Source organism: Podarcis muralis, chromosome 3 (assembly GCF_964188315.1).
Source record: "Podarcis muralis chromosome 3, rPodMur119.hap1.1, whole genome shotgun sequence".
NCBI classification, from domain to species: domain Eukaryota; kingdom Metazoa; phylum Chordata; class Lepidosauria; order Squamata; family Lacertidae; genus Podarcis; species Podarcis muralis.
The window spans coordinates 18,043,402-18,062,787 of NC_135657.1; the positions used below are offsets into that span (position 1 = coordinate 18,043,402).

The window sequence follows — 19,386 nt, forward strand, 5'->3', positions numbered from 1 at the left end:
AGGCCGAGGGCGGGACTAGCGCGGGGGACGCAGCGCCCGGGGGAGAAGCGCGGGAGTGGGGGGTTGGTGGCGTTGGGGGTTGGGGGTTTCCCCAGCTGCTAGGGCAGCAAAGAGAGGGCAGGGCAGGGCAACAGTCCCTGGAGAGGGCACGAGGACCAGTGACTAAATAAAAATAATAAAAAATTGTCCAGTAGCACCTTGTAGAGAAGTGTTCCTGCACACGAAAGCTTATACCAGAACAAACTTTTTTTTAATATATTATTTTTATTAGTGTTTTAATATATTATTTTAAACAGTAATTAAACATACTTTTACATCTTATTCACATTTTTTATTTCCATCAATCCTGTCTGAAAATTTTCCAATCTAATCTCTCAGTATGCATTTCTTATCTTCCCTATTACATTTCAAACTCATAACCAATATCTCTATCTTTTTCTACTTTGTAACACTTCGTATATTTCTCCTTACAAAACGTCTTGTAGCCCTACTAGCGTAATTTGTTGATTACAGTTGCTCTTCAAATAATTCATATACTTCTTCCAATTTTCTGTAATTCTCTGGTCCCGCAGGTTTCGAATCCTTCCTGTCATTTTGTCCAATTCTGCATAGTCCATTAATTTCGTCTGCCATTCTTCTTTCGTCGGAATTTCTTCTTGTTTCCATTTCTGGGCTAAGAATACACTTGCCGTATACCAGAACAAACTTAGTTGGTCTATAAGGTGCTATGGGACAATTTTTAATTTTTTATTATTTTTATTTCGATTACGTCAGACCAACACAGCTACCTACCTGAATCTAGGGACTAAATACTTGGTTTCTTGCCACTGTCAGATGAGCTTCATCCGATCAGCTGTGCAAAACAATGCAAAGCCGGGGGGGGGGGGGGGAGAGAGAATAGGGATCAAAGTGACTAGGAGCAGCCAGGAATTTGTATTGGGGTAGTTTTACAGATCGCATGGTGTGCATTTCAGTGGCACACAGCCCATAAGCCTATGGTTGATGAGTGTAGCCTAGATATTGCACAGTTAAAGGGGCCAGAGAGAACTTAGCTGCAATTTCTATGGCATTAAGAGGGAGGGGGTCACACACGCACATACACACGCACATGCACACTCCTGCCCCACCACAATTTTTCAGTCCTACTATGCTGATTCATCAGTGTCTCTCACACCAAATGTAACTGACCCATAGGACTCTAGGAACTGCAAACGTGTTATATGTGCCTTCGTTGTCCATGAAAATCTTTCAGTAAAAACAATTTTTAAAAACGAAAAACAGGGTGTTGTAAACAAAATTTGCTGGTGTTGTAAACAAAATTTGCTCTTTTTCTCTTATGGGGTACAACTGGGTCAAAACACCGACACCTAGTGGTCAAGATGGCTATCCCATTACAGTATATGCACTTGCTAGTGTCACGGAAAGGGACGTGGGTGGCGCTGTGGATAAAAGCCTCAGCGCCTAGGGCTTGCCGATCGAAAGGTCGGCGGTTTGAATCCCCATGGCGGGGTGCGCTCCTGTCGTTCGGTCCCAGCGCCTGCCAACCTAGCAGTTTGAAAGCACCCCCGGGTGCAAGTAGATAAATAGGGACCGCTTACTGGCGGGAAGGTAAACGGCGTTCCGTGTGCTGCGCTGGCTCGCCAGATGCAGCTTTGTCACGCTGGCCACGTGACCCGGAAGTGTCTCCGGACAGCGCTGGCCCCCGGCCTCTTGAGTGAGATGGGCGCACAACCCCAGAGTCTGTCAAGACTGGCCCGTACGGGCAGGGGTACCTTTACCTTTACCTAGTGTCACTGAAACTCAGTGGACCTTACTTCAAAGTAGCCACATACATAGTATTGGGCTGCTCCACACATGCAGGTGGTCGCGTCCTGAGGTGGTGGCATAGACTACCACTTCAGGTTTTAGGATGCATATCACTTATTTAATAAAAAAATAAACACAACTACTTTAGGAGAAAAGGTCTCCATCTTATGGATACTGCAAGATGTGAAGCCAAGGGAAATTAACCTTGCCAATAGTTTTTGCTGTTATTTCTTATCCTAGTGAGGCCACAAGATCTTCTCCGTATAGTTCCTCATCTGAGAAAGGAAAACTACTCAGTACATATTCAAAGGTATTTTTATTATGTCACATGTTGCCCTGTTGAGTCCTGGAAATGAGAGCAAGGCCCGGGGCTATGCTCTGTGGAGTTCTGGCCCAAAGTAAACCAGCTGCAAGCCCAGTGACACAAACACACTGAGGTGTGAAGGTGGCAGAAGTTTGCCCGAGAGCTGAAAGGTGATGTAATACTTACTCCACGGAAACTGGAGAACCTTCCTTCCAAGTAACAGCCTAATTCTATGCAGAATTATGTACACAGATTTCAGTTGTCATTATCTGTGCCTAAAACATCATTGGACCAGGCAGAAAAAGGATTTTGAGTTCGGGTTGTAAATGCAACCGAGATAGAGAATAAGAGGGCCTTGAATGGTGACATGGTTCAGCATTCCTGGGCACCTACTGAGCCTCATATCCCAGTAGGGGGCCCACTGCCAATCCCTGGAGCATCTCCTTGCTGTTGCTACCTGTTCAGTTGGCCACTCCAAGCAAGCCAGAAGGTGAGAGGAGGAGCAGCCTCAGCCTGGAGGTGGTGCTGGTTGAGCCCAGAGAGCTTTGGGGAACCACAACAGCCATTGAGGCTAATGGAGACACCCTTTCCTCACTCTTCGGAGTAACTGATCTGTGTTGTGTGATCTTGAGAACTAGCCACCATCACAAGCCTGGGCATAACAGCACCAAACTAATGGCAATTACCATGCAGGTGCTGTAGTCACATCTCAGTGCCAAATGCGCCCTCAAATATGTGCTGAGATAGCACTGCCTGATCCAATGAACTTAATTGCTCACACACCAGCTCGTAGGATCAGCCTGATGAAAGTCCTTTCTTTCCCCCCATTTGAAACAAAGTACTGTAGAGTTCTCTCCTTGCTTTCAATAGCGCATGTTGCTAACTTGAACAGTGGTTGTCTTGGCGTTCCAGTAAATGGCTAACAAGCACACGTCTCGAATTTCAACATACCCTGGAACCAAGTTCTCATTATTTCCCTGGACACTTATTAGTCCAAGTTACTTTCACCAAGTGGAATACAAAAGCCACAATTATGCAAGCGTTTAATAAGGCTCAGCTGTGTAAAAGCCCTCTTCGTGGTGACAAGTCCCTGGAGTGGACCCAGCAAGTTAATCTGCCAAGCAATGTCCGTTGTAGTTTGTGAATGGGACTCTGGCTTCTCATTGAGAACGTAGGGGCAGAATCTATTCAGGTGCTCAGCCCCAGTGAACAATACATTCTGTGACTGTGCTCAAAGTATAGTCATTGTTTTGCTGGGGTTTTTTTTTTAAAGTACCCTGCTCCACTTTCCAGTGCTCCCAACTTACACAAATATACCGTAAATATCACATTCACATTAATTAAATGAGAACTGAGTGTTTCATTTTTTGGAATACTGAGATAACCAGTGGGAAGTTTGCATCGCATGTTGCTGAAATCAAAGAATAAAACGTCACTCCTTTCTTTCTATATCCAAAGCTTTGTTGCTTAGCCAAATAACGTCACCAGTTATCCAGATAGTACAAAAAAGAAATGGAATATACAAATCAGCATATCATTAAAATGTAACCTAACACAATCCATTGCAATATCCAATATCTTGTTAATAATATAGCAGAAAATATTATATACAGTAGTACTATATATTACAGAAATGTGTTGTTTTTTTAAAGTCCTCGTGAAAATCCACTGGCATTTGGATGTGAAATTCGGCTAATGTACACATGTTTCTATGCAAATGTGCCCAATATACACATTTTTTGCAAAGCAATTTCCCCTAATAAAAGGGGTTTTTTTGTATGGCATTTTCACTAATACATTCATTTAGGGAACTCTTCACCCCAGTACATAACTTGGTTGGAGAACTGCACTACAAGATGCAGAGAAGCGCAGATTTTGAAGCATGGCTGTATTTTGGTTCTCAGATTGATTCAGAATGTGTGATTCAAGTAGATTCACCTTTAAATGTAAACTGAACCCCCCCCCCCCCAAAAAAAAAATCCTTAGCAGAAAAGCACACTTAGTGACTGCTCTTCAGCAATGGAATTTTCATCCCTGGAGCCTGGCTAGTCCAAATTTGCTATCTAATCACCAGACTGTTAATCTCTTCTCAGGAAGGCAACTCATTTCACTTTGATGCATTGCTTTTAATTAAACTCTGGTGCCAACAGATGCAGACTTTAAGGAGCATACCCGCTCTTTGAACAGCCACATGTTGAAAATAAAGTGATGAAGTAATGACAAGCCAACTGTATCTCCAGTTGGTGGCAGTAGGTGTCAAGCAAACCTTTTTTAAAAATTTCAGAAGTGATTACAATAGTGCGGTCTCACATTGCAGGAGCTGCGCAGGAGTAACTCTTAAAAATAAAACCCCAGCTTCCAACAGAACTCTTTGTTAACCTGAGCTTTGAAATGCAAGTCTTTTTAGAGGACTCCCAATCTGGCCATACAAATTAGTAAATCTGTACAATTTCTTCCTTGGCAGAGAAGTTGACATTAAAGGGATTTCCTGAAGATTCTAGTATAAGCAGGATTTTGCTATTGAGGATGGCTTGTAAGCCACTGGATTCAAGCAAAAGCCAAGACTACAACAATATTTGCAAAAAGAACTTCTTTGCTGAAATAGAAACATCACTACCCAGCAGCCCTGCTGACCTTGAGGAAATTTAACTTTGTTAAATTGGAAATATTAATTTACGTTGTTGCAATTTTGCTTCTTTGCCTTATGACAGAATTGTTTTTAGTTGTCCTGCTCATATGATTTTTTTATTTTATTTTTGGCAATTTCTGTATATTGTTTCTCTGTGTTTAATTTTATTACTTGGTTCCGCACTCTGGGATTGAAAACATTTGATGAAGAGTGGGCTATACATGCTGTAAACAAACCAAAAGAAAAAGAAAAGAAGAACCAGCATCTTGGCTACAGGCCTTCCTCCCTAACCATACATCTGTAGAAATTTAAAATTAGTAAAGACAGGAGGAGTTGTGCTCCACAGGAACACAGCAAAACTAAGAATTCTAGGTTGAAGGGGGAAACGATTCCCCCTGCTGTCTTATAACAGCTGTTTCACATTTTGCTTTGTTATTTTCCAAGGGTCGATCTTGATGTTATGGCACTGTGACCCTGTGTCAGAATCAGGTCACCACCAATTTTCCTATAAATTGGAGGGTGGAGGAGAGAAAATAAAGTCCAGTGGAGGCAGGGGTGCTGCTGCTTCCCTCATTTGGTCAGTTTGGGAGTCAAAATATTTTCAGGAAGTCAAAATGGTTTCAGGAAGGTCTTCCTGTGCTGCTCCAGACATTGGTACATTTATGAACATTTATAATGTATATAAGACCTTATATACATAATATATATGAAACTCCTTCTCCCCAGATAGACGTATATACACAGTGGTACCTCGGGTTACAAACACCTCGGGTTACAGACTCCGCTAACCCAGAAGTAGTACCTTGGGTTACCTCAGGATGAGAACAGAAATCGTGCAGCATCAGCGGGAGGCCCCATTAGCTAAAGTGGTACCTCAGGTTAAGAATTGTTTCAGGTTAAGAACGGACCTCTGGAACGAATTAAGTTCGTAACCAAAGGTACCACTGTATATATATTTCCTATGGGGTCCCTCCAAACTGCTCCATTTTTGTGGGGGTACATTCTGCAACATGTCATCAACACAATAATAGCCCATTAGTAGTCACTTTATACTGGACCATCCATACGTTATTTGTCCATCAGAGATGCTTCCCTGGTGTTCTTGCATCATTGCAGACCCTCCAAGTGTCCCTATTTTTCAAGGACAGTCTCGGATTTACAGACGCCATCCAGATTTCTGATTTGATCCCGGAATGTCCAGCTTTTCCTGAAGATGTCCCTTATTTTCATGGGAGAAATGTTGGTGAGTCTGGAGTCATGTGACTCCCGAACCACGTGGATAAATAACCATACAAACTTTAGAAGACATCCGAAGGCAGCCCTGTTTAGGTGAGTTTTTAAATGTTTAATGTTTTATTATGTTTAATGTTTTTATATACGTTGGAAACTGTCCAGAGTGGCTGAGGCAACCCAGTCAGGTGAGTGGTATATAAATAATAAAATTATTATTATTATTATTATTATTATTATTATTATTATTATTTTTATTATGGAACAGGACGTCCCTAATTTCATCTGAGAAATGTTGGAGGGTATATTATTGCCTTCTGAAGAGGCACTCCTGTGCTGCAGCATAATGAAAGTGGGTCCCCCCCTTAAAAAAAACAATTTGTGGTATAAAAACTTAGAGGATTTCAACAGGAAGTTACAGGACAAGCACTGGTTGAAAACAAAGAAGTGGGTGGTATTCAGTCTAGTCCTACTCAGAGTAGACCCACTGACGCCTAAGGTTCATTCATTTCAGCAGGTATAAAGTACGTACAACTCAGTATGCCCCCAAACTTTTGCAGGCACAAACATCATTGAAAGCTGGATGGCGTATAACTCAGTGGCGTGCGGTCCATGAACTAGTGGCTCTGGCCTAGTCCCCTTAATGTTCCCGGCAGGACCTATCCGTGTACCTGCTTAGCCAGTGCCTCCAGGCTCCATCTATGTGTGTGTGCATGCACGTCTCTCTCTGATTACCTCCAAAAACGCTGCAAAATTGCACAACCCTGCAAAGCAATGCACACACTTGAGCAGGAAGCAACTGCCTGAAGCAGAACTGCAGCCCCGTCTTCATTTTTTAAGGAATAGCAGTTGGTGGAATACAAGACCCCTGCAACCTTAATAATCTCCTTTCCTCCTCTCCTTCATCCACTCTCTCTCTCTCTGTCTCTCTCTCTGTGTGTGTGTTTGAAAGCATGGTGTTATAATAAACCGCCAGTCCCAATCTGCCAGAACCTGAAGGATCAGCAGAAACAGGCCACAACCAGCAACAGCACAATCATAGTAAGGGAGGTGATGAAGAAAGGAAGGGATGTAAAAATAGCTTTTTAATTGGGAGGAGGAACCCACCCTTCCACCTCTGGGCTTGTCTTCTTCAAAAAACAAAGCCAAGCCAAACTTTTCTTCTTTTTGCAAGCTGCTAGGAATTGGCAAATTGACCGGCTGGGGAATGGGCTTCCTTGGGAGGGTGTGGACGCTCCTTCATTGAAGGTTTTTAGGCCTCTGCCAGGGATGTTTGAATGGAGATTCCTGCTTTGCAGGTGGTTCAACTAGATCAGTGTTTCCCAACCTTTTTTGGGCAAAGGCACACTTCTTTCATGAAAAAAATCTCGAGGCACACCACCATTAGAAAATGTTAAAAAATTTAACTCTGTGCCTATATTGACTATATAAAAAGTACAGTGGTGCCTCGCAAGACGAAATTAATTCGTTCCGCAAGTCTCTTCGTCTTGCGAGTTTTTCGTCTTGGGAAGCACGGTTTCCCATAGGAATGCATTGAAAATCAATTAATGCGTTCCTAGGGAAACCGCCTTCAGACCAGGTCCGGGGACAGTCTGTCCCCCGACCTCTTCTGAAGGCGGGGGGGGGGGGGGACAAGGGCTTTTCTTCCCACTGCCAGCCTTCAGAAGGCTGTTCTGAAGGCTGGCGGTGGGAAGAAAAGCCCTTCTTCCCACCTCCCGCCCCGCAAGCTCCGGGGACAGGAGGGCTTTGCTGCCGACCGCCAGCATTTTAAAAGCCCCTGCTGTCCCGGGGCGATTTTAAAATGCTGGCGGGCGGGAGCGAAGTCTCCGCTGCCCCGAGGAGATTTTAAAATGCTGGGGGTCGGCAGCGAACGCTTCGCTCCCGCCCGCCAGCATTTTAAGATCGCCCGGGGCAGCGGAGAAGTCTCCGCTGTCCCGGGAAGGCAGGCGGGGGGAGCAAAGACTTTTGCCCCCGCCTGCCTTCAGAAGAGGTCCAGGACCTCGTTCCGATGCCCGGCGGCGGGGTGCGAGGTTCCCGCCCCACCGCCCGGCATCGGGGCATCGTTCCGATGCCGGGCGGCGGGGGGAGAGGTTCCCGCCCCACCGCCCGGCATCGGGGCATCGTTCCGATGCCCGGCGGCGGGGGGAGAGGTTCCTGCCCCACCGCCCGGCATCGGGGCATCGTTCCGATGCCCGGCGGCGGGGTGCGAGGTTCCCGCCCCACCGCCCCGCTTCGGAGCAGCGCTCCGAAGCGGGGCGGCTGGGGCAGGTGTTCCCGCCCCACCGCCCCGCTTCGGAGCAGCGTTCCGAAGCGGGGCGGCTGGGGCAGGTGTTCCCGCCCCCCCGCCCCGCTTCGGAGCAGCGTTCCGAAGCGGGGCGGCTGGGGCAGGTGTTCCCGCCCCCCCGCCCCGCTTCGGAGCAGCGTTCCGAAGCGGGGCGGCTGGGGCAGGTGTTCCCGCCCCCCCGCCCCGCTTCGGAGCAGCGTTCCGAAGCGGGGCGGCTGGGGCAGGTGTTCCCGCCCCCCGCCCCGCTTCGGAGCAGCGTTCCGAAGCGGGGCGGCTGGGGCAGGTGTTCCCGCCCCCCCGCCCCGCTTCGGAGCAGCGTTCCGAAGCGGGGCGGCTGGGGCAGGTGTTCCCGCCCCCCCGCCCCGCTTCGGAGCAGCGTTCCGAAGCGGGGCGGCTGGGGCAGGTGTTCCCGCCCCCCCGCCCCGCTTCGGAGCAGCGTTCCGAAGCGGGGCGGCTGGGGCAGGTGTTCCCGCCCCCCCGCCCCGCTTCGGAGCACCGGGAGAAGCGATCTCCCCGCAGCCCCTTGCTTCAAAAGAGGTCCGGGGGCAGCGGGGAAGAAGCGCTGCGCTTCCCGCTGCCCCCGGACCTCTTTTGAAGCAAGGGGCTGCGGGGAGATCGCTTCTCCCCGCAAACCCTTGCTTCAAAAGAGGTCCGGGGGCAGCGTGAAGCGCTTCCCGCTGTCCCCGGACCTCTTTTGAAACAAGGGGCGGTGGGGAGAAGCGATCTCGGGCGCCGCGGCGCGCAGGCGCACTGCTCACTCCTCTTTCCGCGCAGGCGCCTTCTCTCGCTCTTTCGCCTCCTTTTCTTTCTCTCTCGATGGTCCGCCTACAAAGGAGCGAGGGAGGTGCCCGCCATGTTTGGATTTGCATCCAGCAGGAGATGCCGCCGCCGCCCCGCCTCTCCCGCCTCCCTCCCACGGCACACCAGGCAAGGTCTCACGGCACACCAGTGTGCCGCGGAACACCGGTTGGGAAACACTGAACTAGATGACCCTTGAAGTCACTAAATCTACCTCAGGTTACAGACGCTTCAAGTTACAGACTCTGCTAACCCAGAAATAGTACCTCAGGTTAAGAACTTTACCTCAGGATGAGAGCATAAATTGCGCGCCAGCGGCATGGCGGCAGCAGGAGGCCCCATTAGCTAAAGTGGTACTTCAGGTTAAGAACAGTTTCAGGTTAAGAACGGACCTCCATAACAAATTAAGTTCTTAACCCAAGGTACCACTGTACACCCCTACAAAAAAATTCATCGCACACCACTGGTATAACTGGCTCGATACCCTCATGAACACAAATGATTTTGAATGTGCCATAATAAAAGGGGACGTCGAAAGGGGCCCATAGTGGGAAATAAGCCCCGCAGAGAGAAAATCAGGCAGAAGCAACGTTAGAGGGAAGAGGCCTGGCCAGGGAAAAGATTTGGCACACGTAAACACCACCCTGCTGCCCATTCTGTGCTTTAAATTCACACAGAGACACAGTTTGCTGCGTAGGAAAATGGAAGCGATCCAGGCCTGGCACTCAAGACTGTTGCTGCTGTCACGTCTTGCTTGTCCCTTGGCTGCCGGAGGCACGTGCCTTTTCGTAGCCGCTGATTGCTTCAAGATGTCAAGACGTTTTCAGGGCTAAAAAGAGAGAGAAGCAGAAATTCAATATCCGCCAGTAGTGCAGCTTGGACTGTATACTGAATAAGCATTTTCTTTTTTTCCCTCCCAGACGTTAAAAGGCATCTGGGAACAATTTGCTTGTCCTCCCGCTTGGCCTCACCATTATTTATTTAATTTTGAAAGGTACTTTATATCTGGGACGCACTATAGACATGACTATATACAGACTGCTTATATCTATAATCTGGGAGCCATTAAAAAAAACAAAACTGTCCAGTTTTATAATGTGATTGTGAAACTCTTAAAAGTATAGAAAACCCTTTTTTCCTCTCCACGCCCCCCCCCCGACATCCCCGCCAGAAAAGCCTTTCACAGATGATATCAGCTTCCAGTGCATTTATAAACTTAGTCCCAGGTGTGGTTTAACAATCCGTCTTCACAGGGAATTCTGGGAATTGTAACTCTCTGAGCGGACTAGGGGTCTCCTAACAACTCTCAGGACCCTTAGCAAACTACAGCTCCCAGAGTTCTTTGGGGGAAGCCATGACTGTTTAAAGTGTTATTATACGGCTTTAAACATATGATGTGAGAATATGGCCATAAATGCTTACAGCTTGCCACTTTTTTCTAGCCCTGAAGTACACATTTCCCTCCCTTCTCCTTTCCTTGGGGCTCTGGTCCTTTTAGCTTGTAAACCCGATGACAGGGCCTGCTTTTTAGTTTATGTGAGCCACTTTGAGATACAACAATTGCCTGAAAAGAAAGTTAAAAATGCAGTATTATCAATAATCAAAAGAGAACATTTTACAGAGATGGGCAATAAGAAGTATACCTTTTGGACAGATCCACACCAATTAAAGCACATTTGACACAGATTTAAATGTGCTTTAAAGACATGATGTGGATCTGCCCCGAAGTTTAGAACATTCGAGATAAAGGGAAGCCCTTTAAATAATAATTTTAAAATGCTATCATTGGCTTGTAAGTTGAGATCTGTGATCAAAATGGGGTAAAGGTGCCCTTAATGAACCCTGACTCACCACAATTTTATCAAAATCTTATGCCACATACAGTGGTACCTCGGGTTAAGAACTTAATTCGTTCTGGAGGTCCGTTCTTAACCTGAAACTGTTCTTAACCTGAAGCACCACTTTAGCTAATGGGGCCTCCTGCTGCCGCCGCGTCGCTGCTGCACGATTTCTGTTCTCATCCTGAAGCAAAGTTCTTAACCTGAGGTACTATTTCTGGGTTGGCGGAGTCTGTAACCTGAAGCGTATGTAACATGAAGCGTCTGTAACCCGAGGTACCACTGTAGTTGGCTTAAAACTAACTAAGGTTAGCATCACTCCACCCCAATAATTTGAGCAGCCAGGTGAGATCCTGCTATCTCCCTTTTCAGGATAAAAGGGAGTCTTCTGGCACCTTAGAAACTAGCAGGATGTTTGAGTATAAGCTTTCCTCAGATGCCAAAGCGGATTCTAACCGGGCAGATCCACACACAGACAAAGGGATCCGGAGGGGGGGGGGGGACGTAAACAGTGGGGTCAAAAGGTCACACAAAAGAGATAAAATTTCACCGTGGGAAGCTCAAATGGATACAAGTTAAAAGGTGACCATTCACATCATGGGCATAGCCAGGGGAGTGCAGGGGGGCAGCTGCCCCCCCTAAATTAACCAAAAAGTAAATAAATACTTAACTAACTGACATTGCAGATAACAGATAACATTACATTACATTACATTACATTACAGATAACAGATAACATTGCAGATAACTCAGTTCTCCCACCCCCCACCCCCAATAAATCTCGGCTACGCCCGCGCATAGCTGTCAACTTTTCCCTTTTCTTGCGAGGAATCCTATTCGGAATAAGGGAATTTCCCTTAAAAAAAGGGAAACGTTGACAGCTTTGCGCCCGCGATTCACGTCTTGTATACGTTTCAGCTTTGCACAGTCGCGTCACAGCTTTGCATTGCAGGGCTTTCCTGTTTAGATGCCGCCTTTGCCAACCTGGCGCCCTCCAGACAACTTCCTTGGACAACTTCTATCCGAGGGGGAGTTTTCGTCCAAAACATGGCGAGGGCTGCTTTACAATGCCATCCTCTCTACGTACGTACGTGTGTGTGTGTAAGCGCGTAAAAGCTCCTGCCACAACCATGCAAGCTTCCGCGGGGAGGCTTTAAGGCGCGTCAAGATTCCTGTACGACCTGCTGCTTTTCTCCATCCAAGTCCTATTCGCCCCCTGGCGGGAATCGGAGCCCCTTCTCTTGCCCGACCAGAAGGAAGCCAACCCTCCCAGACCCCCCGAAATCCGCCTCCCCGCGCCCGCCCCGGAGTCGGAGGAGGAGGGACCTCTCTCCGTCCCCGCCTCCGCTCAAGTTTCGCCCAGAACTTTTGTTTTGGGTCAGCGATCTCCGGCTTGGAGAGGGCGATTTTCTGCGGCGTCTGTGCGCCCCGGGGGGACTCTTCGCCCGGCGGCTCCGGAGGGAAACCCGGCTTTGGAGGTGGCCTGGCGGGGCTGGAGCGGGGCCAGCGGGGGACCCGGCGGTGCCCAGATCGGACGCTTGCCAAGCCCGCTTCCAAGTCGCCATGGGAGGCTTTTGGGGGCTGCTGCTGGTGGCGTCAGCCTTTTGCGCAAAAGGTAAGGCGCCTCTTTCTCCTCCCGCGTTTGGTTACGCGTCCGAAGTGCTGGAGCAGGAGTTGGCTGGATGTCGGAAAGGTGTTGTTGGGGGGCGGGCAGGGTTACCCCGTCTTCCAACTCTTCGTTTTGGAGGGCGTCTCATTTCCTCGCATTTGATGGGCTCCAGAAAGGCGCTGGGACTCGGGGTGGGGGGAACGTTATCCCTCCACCCTCCCGGGCTCTGCGCGAAAAGGGAGTTTGCAAAAGTGGGGCGGGGGGAAGAGGATTACTTTTGGCCTCGCTTTTAATCCGAGCACAGCTCGGGCTTGGCACCTGCCTGTGAATGGAGAGAGAGAGAGAGAGAGAGAGATCTGAGGGGGATCAGAGATCGATTGCCTCCATCTCTTCTTATACATCCCTTGGAATAGAGTTTTCTCGAGTAGGGAGACCTTAACTTCCAGGCAAGGTTTTTAAAAGGGTGGTATTCAGCGAAGTTTTTACTCGTTGGAATGAACAAACCCGATTAAGGCAGGTCCATTCCTTTCGGTAGGTCTGAGTACCACCCCCAACTTTCCATAAATTAAGCCCACAAAACACACACTCTCCCTGCTCTGGCCACAGTTTCCATTGCATATGCGGGAGCAGTGCATGGCCATTGGTTCCTTTTGAACAGTCACTAGGAATACAATGAATTCCTAAATTTAGTGTGCAAATGTATAGAGAGATAAACACAGTGTGTAGCTGCTATGGATAACTGACCTCATGAGGGTGTGCAGCTGCTTTTGGGAGCACAGGGGGATGAAGAAAGCTGTTGGGCATCTCTGTTCCTGCCTGGCACTTCTGTTCCATCCAGTGGCGTAGCGTGGGTTGTCAGCACCCGGGGCAAGGCAAGTAGTTTGCGCCCCCTAACCCGTGGATTTGCGCCCCCTAACCTGTGGATTTGCCCTAACCCCAGATGTTGCGCCCGGTGCGGCCGGCCCCCCCCTGCACCCCCCACGCTACGCCACTGGTTCCATCCCATTGACTTTGCCCGGAATCCCCTCCTGATGTTTGCTCCAGCCATGGATCACATCTTCACCCCCCTGGCAGCCTTCAGAGGAAGGGTGGAGCCAAGCAGGCAGAGGGGAACTTACTTTTATTTATTTGTTCATCTCAGGCATTTATGTTCCTGCTTAATTGTTTACGTTTCTAAGCGGCGTACGCAAGAACAATCCACAGAAAAGGGGACAATAAAACAAAACAAAATTGTCGTAAAACCAAGGAGTTGCTGTGGACAGAAATAGCCGTAGATTACTATCCTTGCAGTAGATTGCATGCATACCTTCTCAACCTGCCTTAAAGGGCTGCATTGCGCAATGTGCTTCTAATCCAAGTGATACGGTCAGTGGTTACAGTATAGCTCAGCTGTGAAACTCTTTGGGTGGTCTGCCTCTCACCTTCACCTACCCTCACAAGATTTTTGTAAGCTTTGTTAAAAAAAAGGGGGGGGAAGATTCTCATCTGAGTTTCTTGGAGGCCCTAGATATACATACACACTGCAGCGGGATGTGTGCACCAAATAAACTCACTCCTTAACAAGGCATGTACTGTATGTTACAAGTTGCACATGCAAAGAACTGAAATTACAGTGGTACCTCGGGTTAAGAACTTAATTCGTTCTGGAGGTCTGTTCTTAACCTGAAACTGTTCTTAACCTGAAGGTTAGCGGAGTCTGTAACCTGAAGCATCTGTAATCTGAGGTACCACTGAATATAATGCTCCGCGGCACGTCTGCATATGATAGGAAATGCATGCCACATAGAGCAAATCCACACTGTATATTAAAGCACATTCAGTGCCCATGACCTCCCCCAAAGCATCCCTGGAACTATCATTTGCTAAGGGTGCTAGGAAGTGTAGCTCTGTGAGGTGTGAACTACTGTTCCCAATATTCTTTGTCCAGGGAAACCGTATTCGACTCCAAACATAACATTCAGTGTGGTTTTTCCCCTTACTCTGGTGAAGTCATAGCACCAGCGTTGTGTCCTTTTCTGGCACCTGGTGTGCACATGTGTGCACACATGTACAGTGGTACCTCGGGTTACAGACGCTTCAGGTTACAGACTCTGCTAACCCAGAAACAGTACTTCGGGTTAAGAACTTTACCTCAGGATGAGAACAGAAATCGTGCGGTGGCAGCGGGAGGCCCCATTAGCTAAAGTGGTACCTCAGGTTAAGAACAGTTTCAGGTTAAGAACGGACCTCCGGAATGAATTAGGTTCTTAACCTGAGGTACCACTGTACAGTGGTACCTCGGGTTACATACGCTTCACGTTACATACGCTTCAGGTTACAGAAATAGTACCTCGGGTTAAGAACTTTACCTCAGGATGAGAACAGAAATTGCGCGCCAGCGGTGTGGCGGCAGCGGGAGGCCCCATTAGCTAAAGTTGTACCTCAAGTTAAGAACAGTTTCAGGTTAAGAACGGACCTCCAGAACAAATTAAGTTCTTAACCTGAGGTACCACTGTACCAGGTGGGACCAGGGGCTGGGCACGGAGGGTAAACAAAACCCAACACGCCCAGCCCAACCCTTACCCCCGCTGGGCAGGTGTGGGGCAAGGAGGGTTCACAGGGCTACACTTCCTGCTTGCCCATGCAGGGGGAAACCTGACCGGTTGACATAGCCCTTGGCGGGCGCATCCCCCCAGGACTAGCTGTGCAGTCATTCAGCAAGGGGGCTGGGGCCGTGGCGGGAAGGCCAGGCCGGGCTCCGGGGCCCAGAGACCCCCAGCAGCAGGCAGGTTAGAGATCCCTGCATGGGGGTGCTTCATTCGTGTCCTCTCAAAATCATGTTCTCGGGGCTCCCCGTGCTACACCCCCGAGTCATGGCATAGATGCAATCTTGCCTATAACAGAAGTGAACCGGAAGTAAAACTTGGATTTTTACAAGTGCCCCGTAATGTTTGTTCCGCATTGGTGAAAAGTCAGTCCTTTGGTGGGCAGAGCTTAAACTTTGGAACTCCCTGCCTTTTGGCATTAGGCAGAAGTCATCACCACGTTGTTTTGAAAGCTTCCTGAAAAACCTGCCAACACATATCTTTCCATAACATATACAGTGGTACCTCTGGTTGCGAACGGGACTCCGGAACGGATCCCGTTCGCAACATGAGCAGAATGCAACCCGCGTCTGCGCATGCACGGGTCGCGATTCACCACACCTGTGCATGATGTCATTTTGCGCGTCTGCGAGCGGCGAAACCCGGAAGTAACCCTTTCCGGTACTTCCAGGTTGCTGCAGGACGCAACCTGAAATCGCGCGACCTGAAGCACACGCAACACGAGGTATGACTGTATTCGTTTTTTAAAGTTTTACTGGTTTTATAGATGTGATTTTCACAAAGGAAAAGAGATTGGTTTCTAAACCACACTGAGAATTGTCGTTCCATGGAGAGAATAGGGTCCTCTCAGAAACCCTTGGCAAACTACAGCTCCCAGGATTCTTTGGGGGAAGCCACGGCGGTTTAAAGTGGTACGATACTGCTTTAAAGGCATAGTGCAGATGGGGAAAGAGACTTCCTTGGCTTGTACTTGCATGACTGGTTTTTTGTTTTTTTGTGGGTGTCTTTTGCCCTTCAACAGTGGAGGCTGCAAATCCTTGAGTAGCCATGAGCAACTGGGACGAATGTTCACAATTCTTCACAGGCAAAGTTCAAGCAAAAAGTTTAGTTAATTATTAAGCATATTCAGGCGTGCTGCATTTCAGTTTTTGCTGAACAGCACTTACTCATTTGCTGCTCGGGCACACAGCGCAAATCCCTCCTGTTTTCTTTCTGCAGAATGGATGGCCACAATTCCCAGAGCTGCAAACTGGAGAATAGTTTTAACTATCAATCCCTCTTCTGAGGGAACTCTACAAGCTGTAGCTCTGTGAGGGATACCAGCACCCTCCTGGCACCTTTAACAAACTATAGTTCCCATGATTTTTTGGGGGAAGCCATGGCTGTTGGTATGATACTGTTTAAAATGTACAGGGCAGATGGGCCTAGCACAGCTAGCCCTCTGGGTCGGTGGAGTGAAATCCTATGAGGAAAAGTGGATGTTGTTGGATCTGTGTAACCCAGAGAAGCAGGACAGCTGAGAAGGAGCATGGTAGCAGCACTCTTGAAATCACCAGAGGGCTGCCACATGAAAGAGGGCAAAGGCTGGTACTCCTTTCCCCCAGAGGGACAGAATGGACTTCAGTTACAGGATGATATATTTTGGTTGAACTCAGCACCAAATGGCTCCTTAAACCAGGGCTACTGTCACCAAAACAAAACGCCCAATAAAAATGAATATACTCCCAAAGATGCTATTCCTATTTCAGATGGTACCTATAGTTAATGATATTCAAAATTTTAAGAAATGGCAGAAAGATCTGTCTTAAGTTTATTTGGCAGGGAAGAAAACCCAGGATGAAACATAAAATTATGTTTGACACCAAAGAGAGAGGTAGTTTTGCCCTCCCTGACTTACTTTGACGCATCATGTTCATGCTGGTTGAAAGAATGGATCTTACTAAAGAACAGCCACCTGTTAGACCTGGAAGGGCATGATCTAAGATTTGGATGGCATGCGTGCCTGTGGTACAGGAAGGCTAGGATATATAAGAGCTTTTCAAACCACGTAATCAGGAAAAATCTCTTTAGGGTATGGGGGAAATATAAAAACCTATTAGAAAGGAAAACACTGATGTGGCTGTCATCAACAGAAGCCCTGGCAAGGGGAAAAAAATAAAATACAGACAGACTGGATTACATATAAAGGTAAAGGGACCCCTGACCGTTAGGTCCAGTTGTGACCGACTCTGGGGTTGTGGCGCTCATCTCGCTTTATTGGCCGAGGGAGCCGGCATACAGCTTCCGGGTCATGTGGCCAGCATGACTAAGCCGCTTCTGGCGAACCAGAGCAGTGCACGGAAACACCGTTTACCTTCCTGCTGGAGCGGTACCTATTTATCTACTTGCACTTTGACGTGCTTTTGAACTGCTAGGTTGGCAGGAGCAGGGACCGAGCAACGGGAGCTCACCCCATTGTGGGGATTCACACCGCGACCTTCTGATTGGCAAGTCCTAGGCTCTGTGGTTTAACCCACAGCGCCACCCATGTCCATGGAGTACATATAGAGACCTGCTAATTGTCACTGGGGAGGATTACAAATCGAAAGAGTATGGAGAGATAAAAGATCATGTGACAGATTGGTTATTTTATCAACAATTGAGTGTAATATTTAAGCTTGATTAAAAAATATAGATTTGCGGAAAAGAATTTGCAGGTTGAAAAGGCGCTGTTAGGATCCAGGGTCAAGATATTATCTAAAATGTATAACTTATTACTTGAGTAGGATACATGGAGGCAGGCTGTGTTTGAGAGAGGGCAGTGCCCCATTTGCCCCAATGGCCCAGCCTTCACTGAGGTCCCTTCCAAGTCTATGATTCTTTGCAAAGTTGCCTCCCTTGTCAAGAACCTCAAACCATCTGATAATCTGTATTCCATCGTCCAGTGTAGACAAAGGCAAGATGCTGTAGGTAAGGGGGAATGTTGGAACAAAAAACTTGACAAAACCATGTGTCTTAATTTGCAGGTCCTGTTGAAGCGAAACAAGAAGCGAAGGGATTCAACTCGTCGGCACCCGTAAAATCACACTCACCTTTAAAGGACTCAAATGGCGCACACCAATTTCCCCGCTCCTTGGAGGTCAGGATAAACAGCACTCCCACAATCTATGCACCGACACGTCCCGTAGACTCCAATACTGTGAAAACGAATAAGCTCACGTCTACTGAAAGCAACGCTGCGCACCCTCTTGGGTCGTTTAAATTCAACCCTACAGTAGGAAGTATCGTGGTTGCTGAGCACATGGACATAAAGTTTAATTGCTCTATCAGTGTTCCTAAATGGCTAATCAACCACGATTCGGCGCTCATTTCCTTGTGGAAGAATGGGAAGGAGCTCGTTGGCGCTGACAGGATAGCCAGCCAGTATTTTCAGTTTGATGACAATGAAGTGACCACCATGATATCTACTTTCAAGTAAGTAGCCTCTGTGCAGTTCAAAATTCGGGTCAGCAGCTGCTTAATATCTTGAAAATATGGAAAAGCACGAGTTAGAATCATAAAGCCTCAGGAGACTTGGGACATGAGTAGAATGTGTGCTTTTATTTAAAATGCAGTTCTGGGTTATTTGTGGGGCATAGGAATTTGTTCATTACAGTGGTACCTTGGGTTACATATGCTTCAGGTTACATATGCTTCAGGTTACAGACTCTGCTAACCCAGAAATAGTACCTCGGGTTAAGAACTTTGCTTCAGGATGAGAACAGAAATTGTGCTCCGGCAGTGGGAGGCCCCATTAGCTATAGTGGTGCTTCAGGTTAAGAACAGTTTCAGGTTAAGAACGGACCTCCGGAACGAATTAAGTACTTAACCCGAGGTACCACTGTATTTTTTTTCAAAATATAGTCCGGCCCCCCACAAGGTCTGAGGGGCAGTGGACCAGCCCCCTGACGAAAAAGTTTGCTGACCCCTGGTCTACCTGAATTGTAACAAATGCCTGCATTGATGCAATTTTGGCATTTGCTGAAAACTCTCTCTTTTTCTTGCGCCTTTACTGGCCACTCCATGGCCCAGTAAGGACACTAAAACCAACAGATTGAACCCACGTAACCTTAACATGGCTGATTAGTTTGTTTTGATGCAAAGGCAGGCTTTTTCACCAGTGTTGTATTTAAGCAGGAACTGCATTCCATGGGATGCTGCATCTTAATTGGCATTCCGCCGGCCTCCGAAGATGCACCTGTTTACGCTGATGTCTTTACCATCAATCAATCAATCATTTTATTTGTATACCACCTTTCTAAAGTTAAAACTGTGTTCAAGGCAG

At 47.8% G+C, this 19,386-nt stretch overlaps 1 protein-coding gene across 4 annotated transcripts in view; it reads left to right on the plus strand.

Annotated features, from left to right (window-relative positions):
• The first annotated feature begins 12,094 nt into the window (after window positions 1-12,094).
• Window positions 12,095-19,386, plus strand: part of MERTK (MER proto-oncogene, tyrosine kinase) — a 52,107-nt gene continuing 44,815 nt past the window's right edge. Inside the window, exons 1-3 of one of the 4 annotated variants that reach the window (XM_077925501.1) lie at window positions 12,095-12,504; window positions 15,754-15,807; window positions 18,089-18,536. In XM_077925501.1, the coding sequence (XP_077781627.1) occupies window positions 12,453-12,504; window positions 15,754-15,807; window positions 18,089-18,536 (554 nt within the window). In that variant the 5' untranslated portion in view covers window positions 12,095-12,452. The remainder of the gene's footprint in view (window positions 12,505-15,753; window positions 15,808-18,088; window positions 18,537-19,386) is intronic. The other 3 variants (XM_077925499.1, XM_077925500.1, XM_028724922.2) reach the window with 3 other exon arrangements.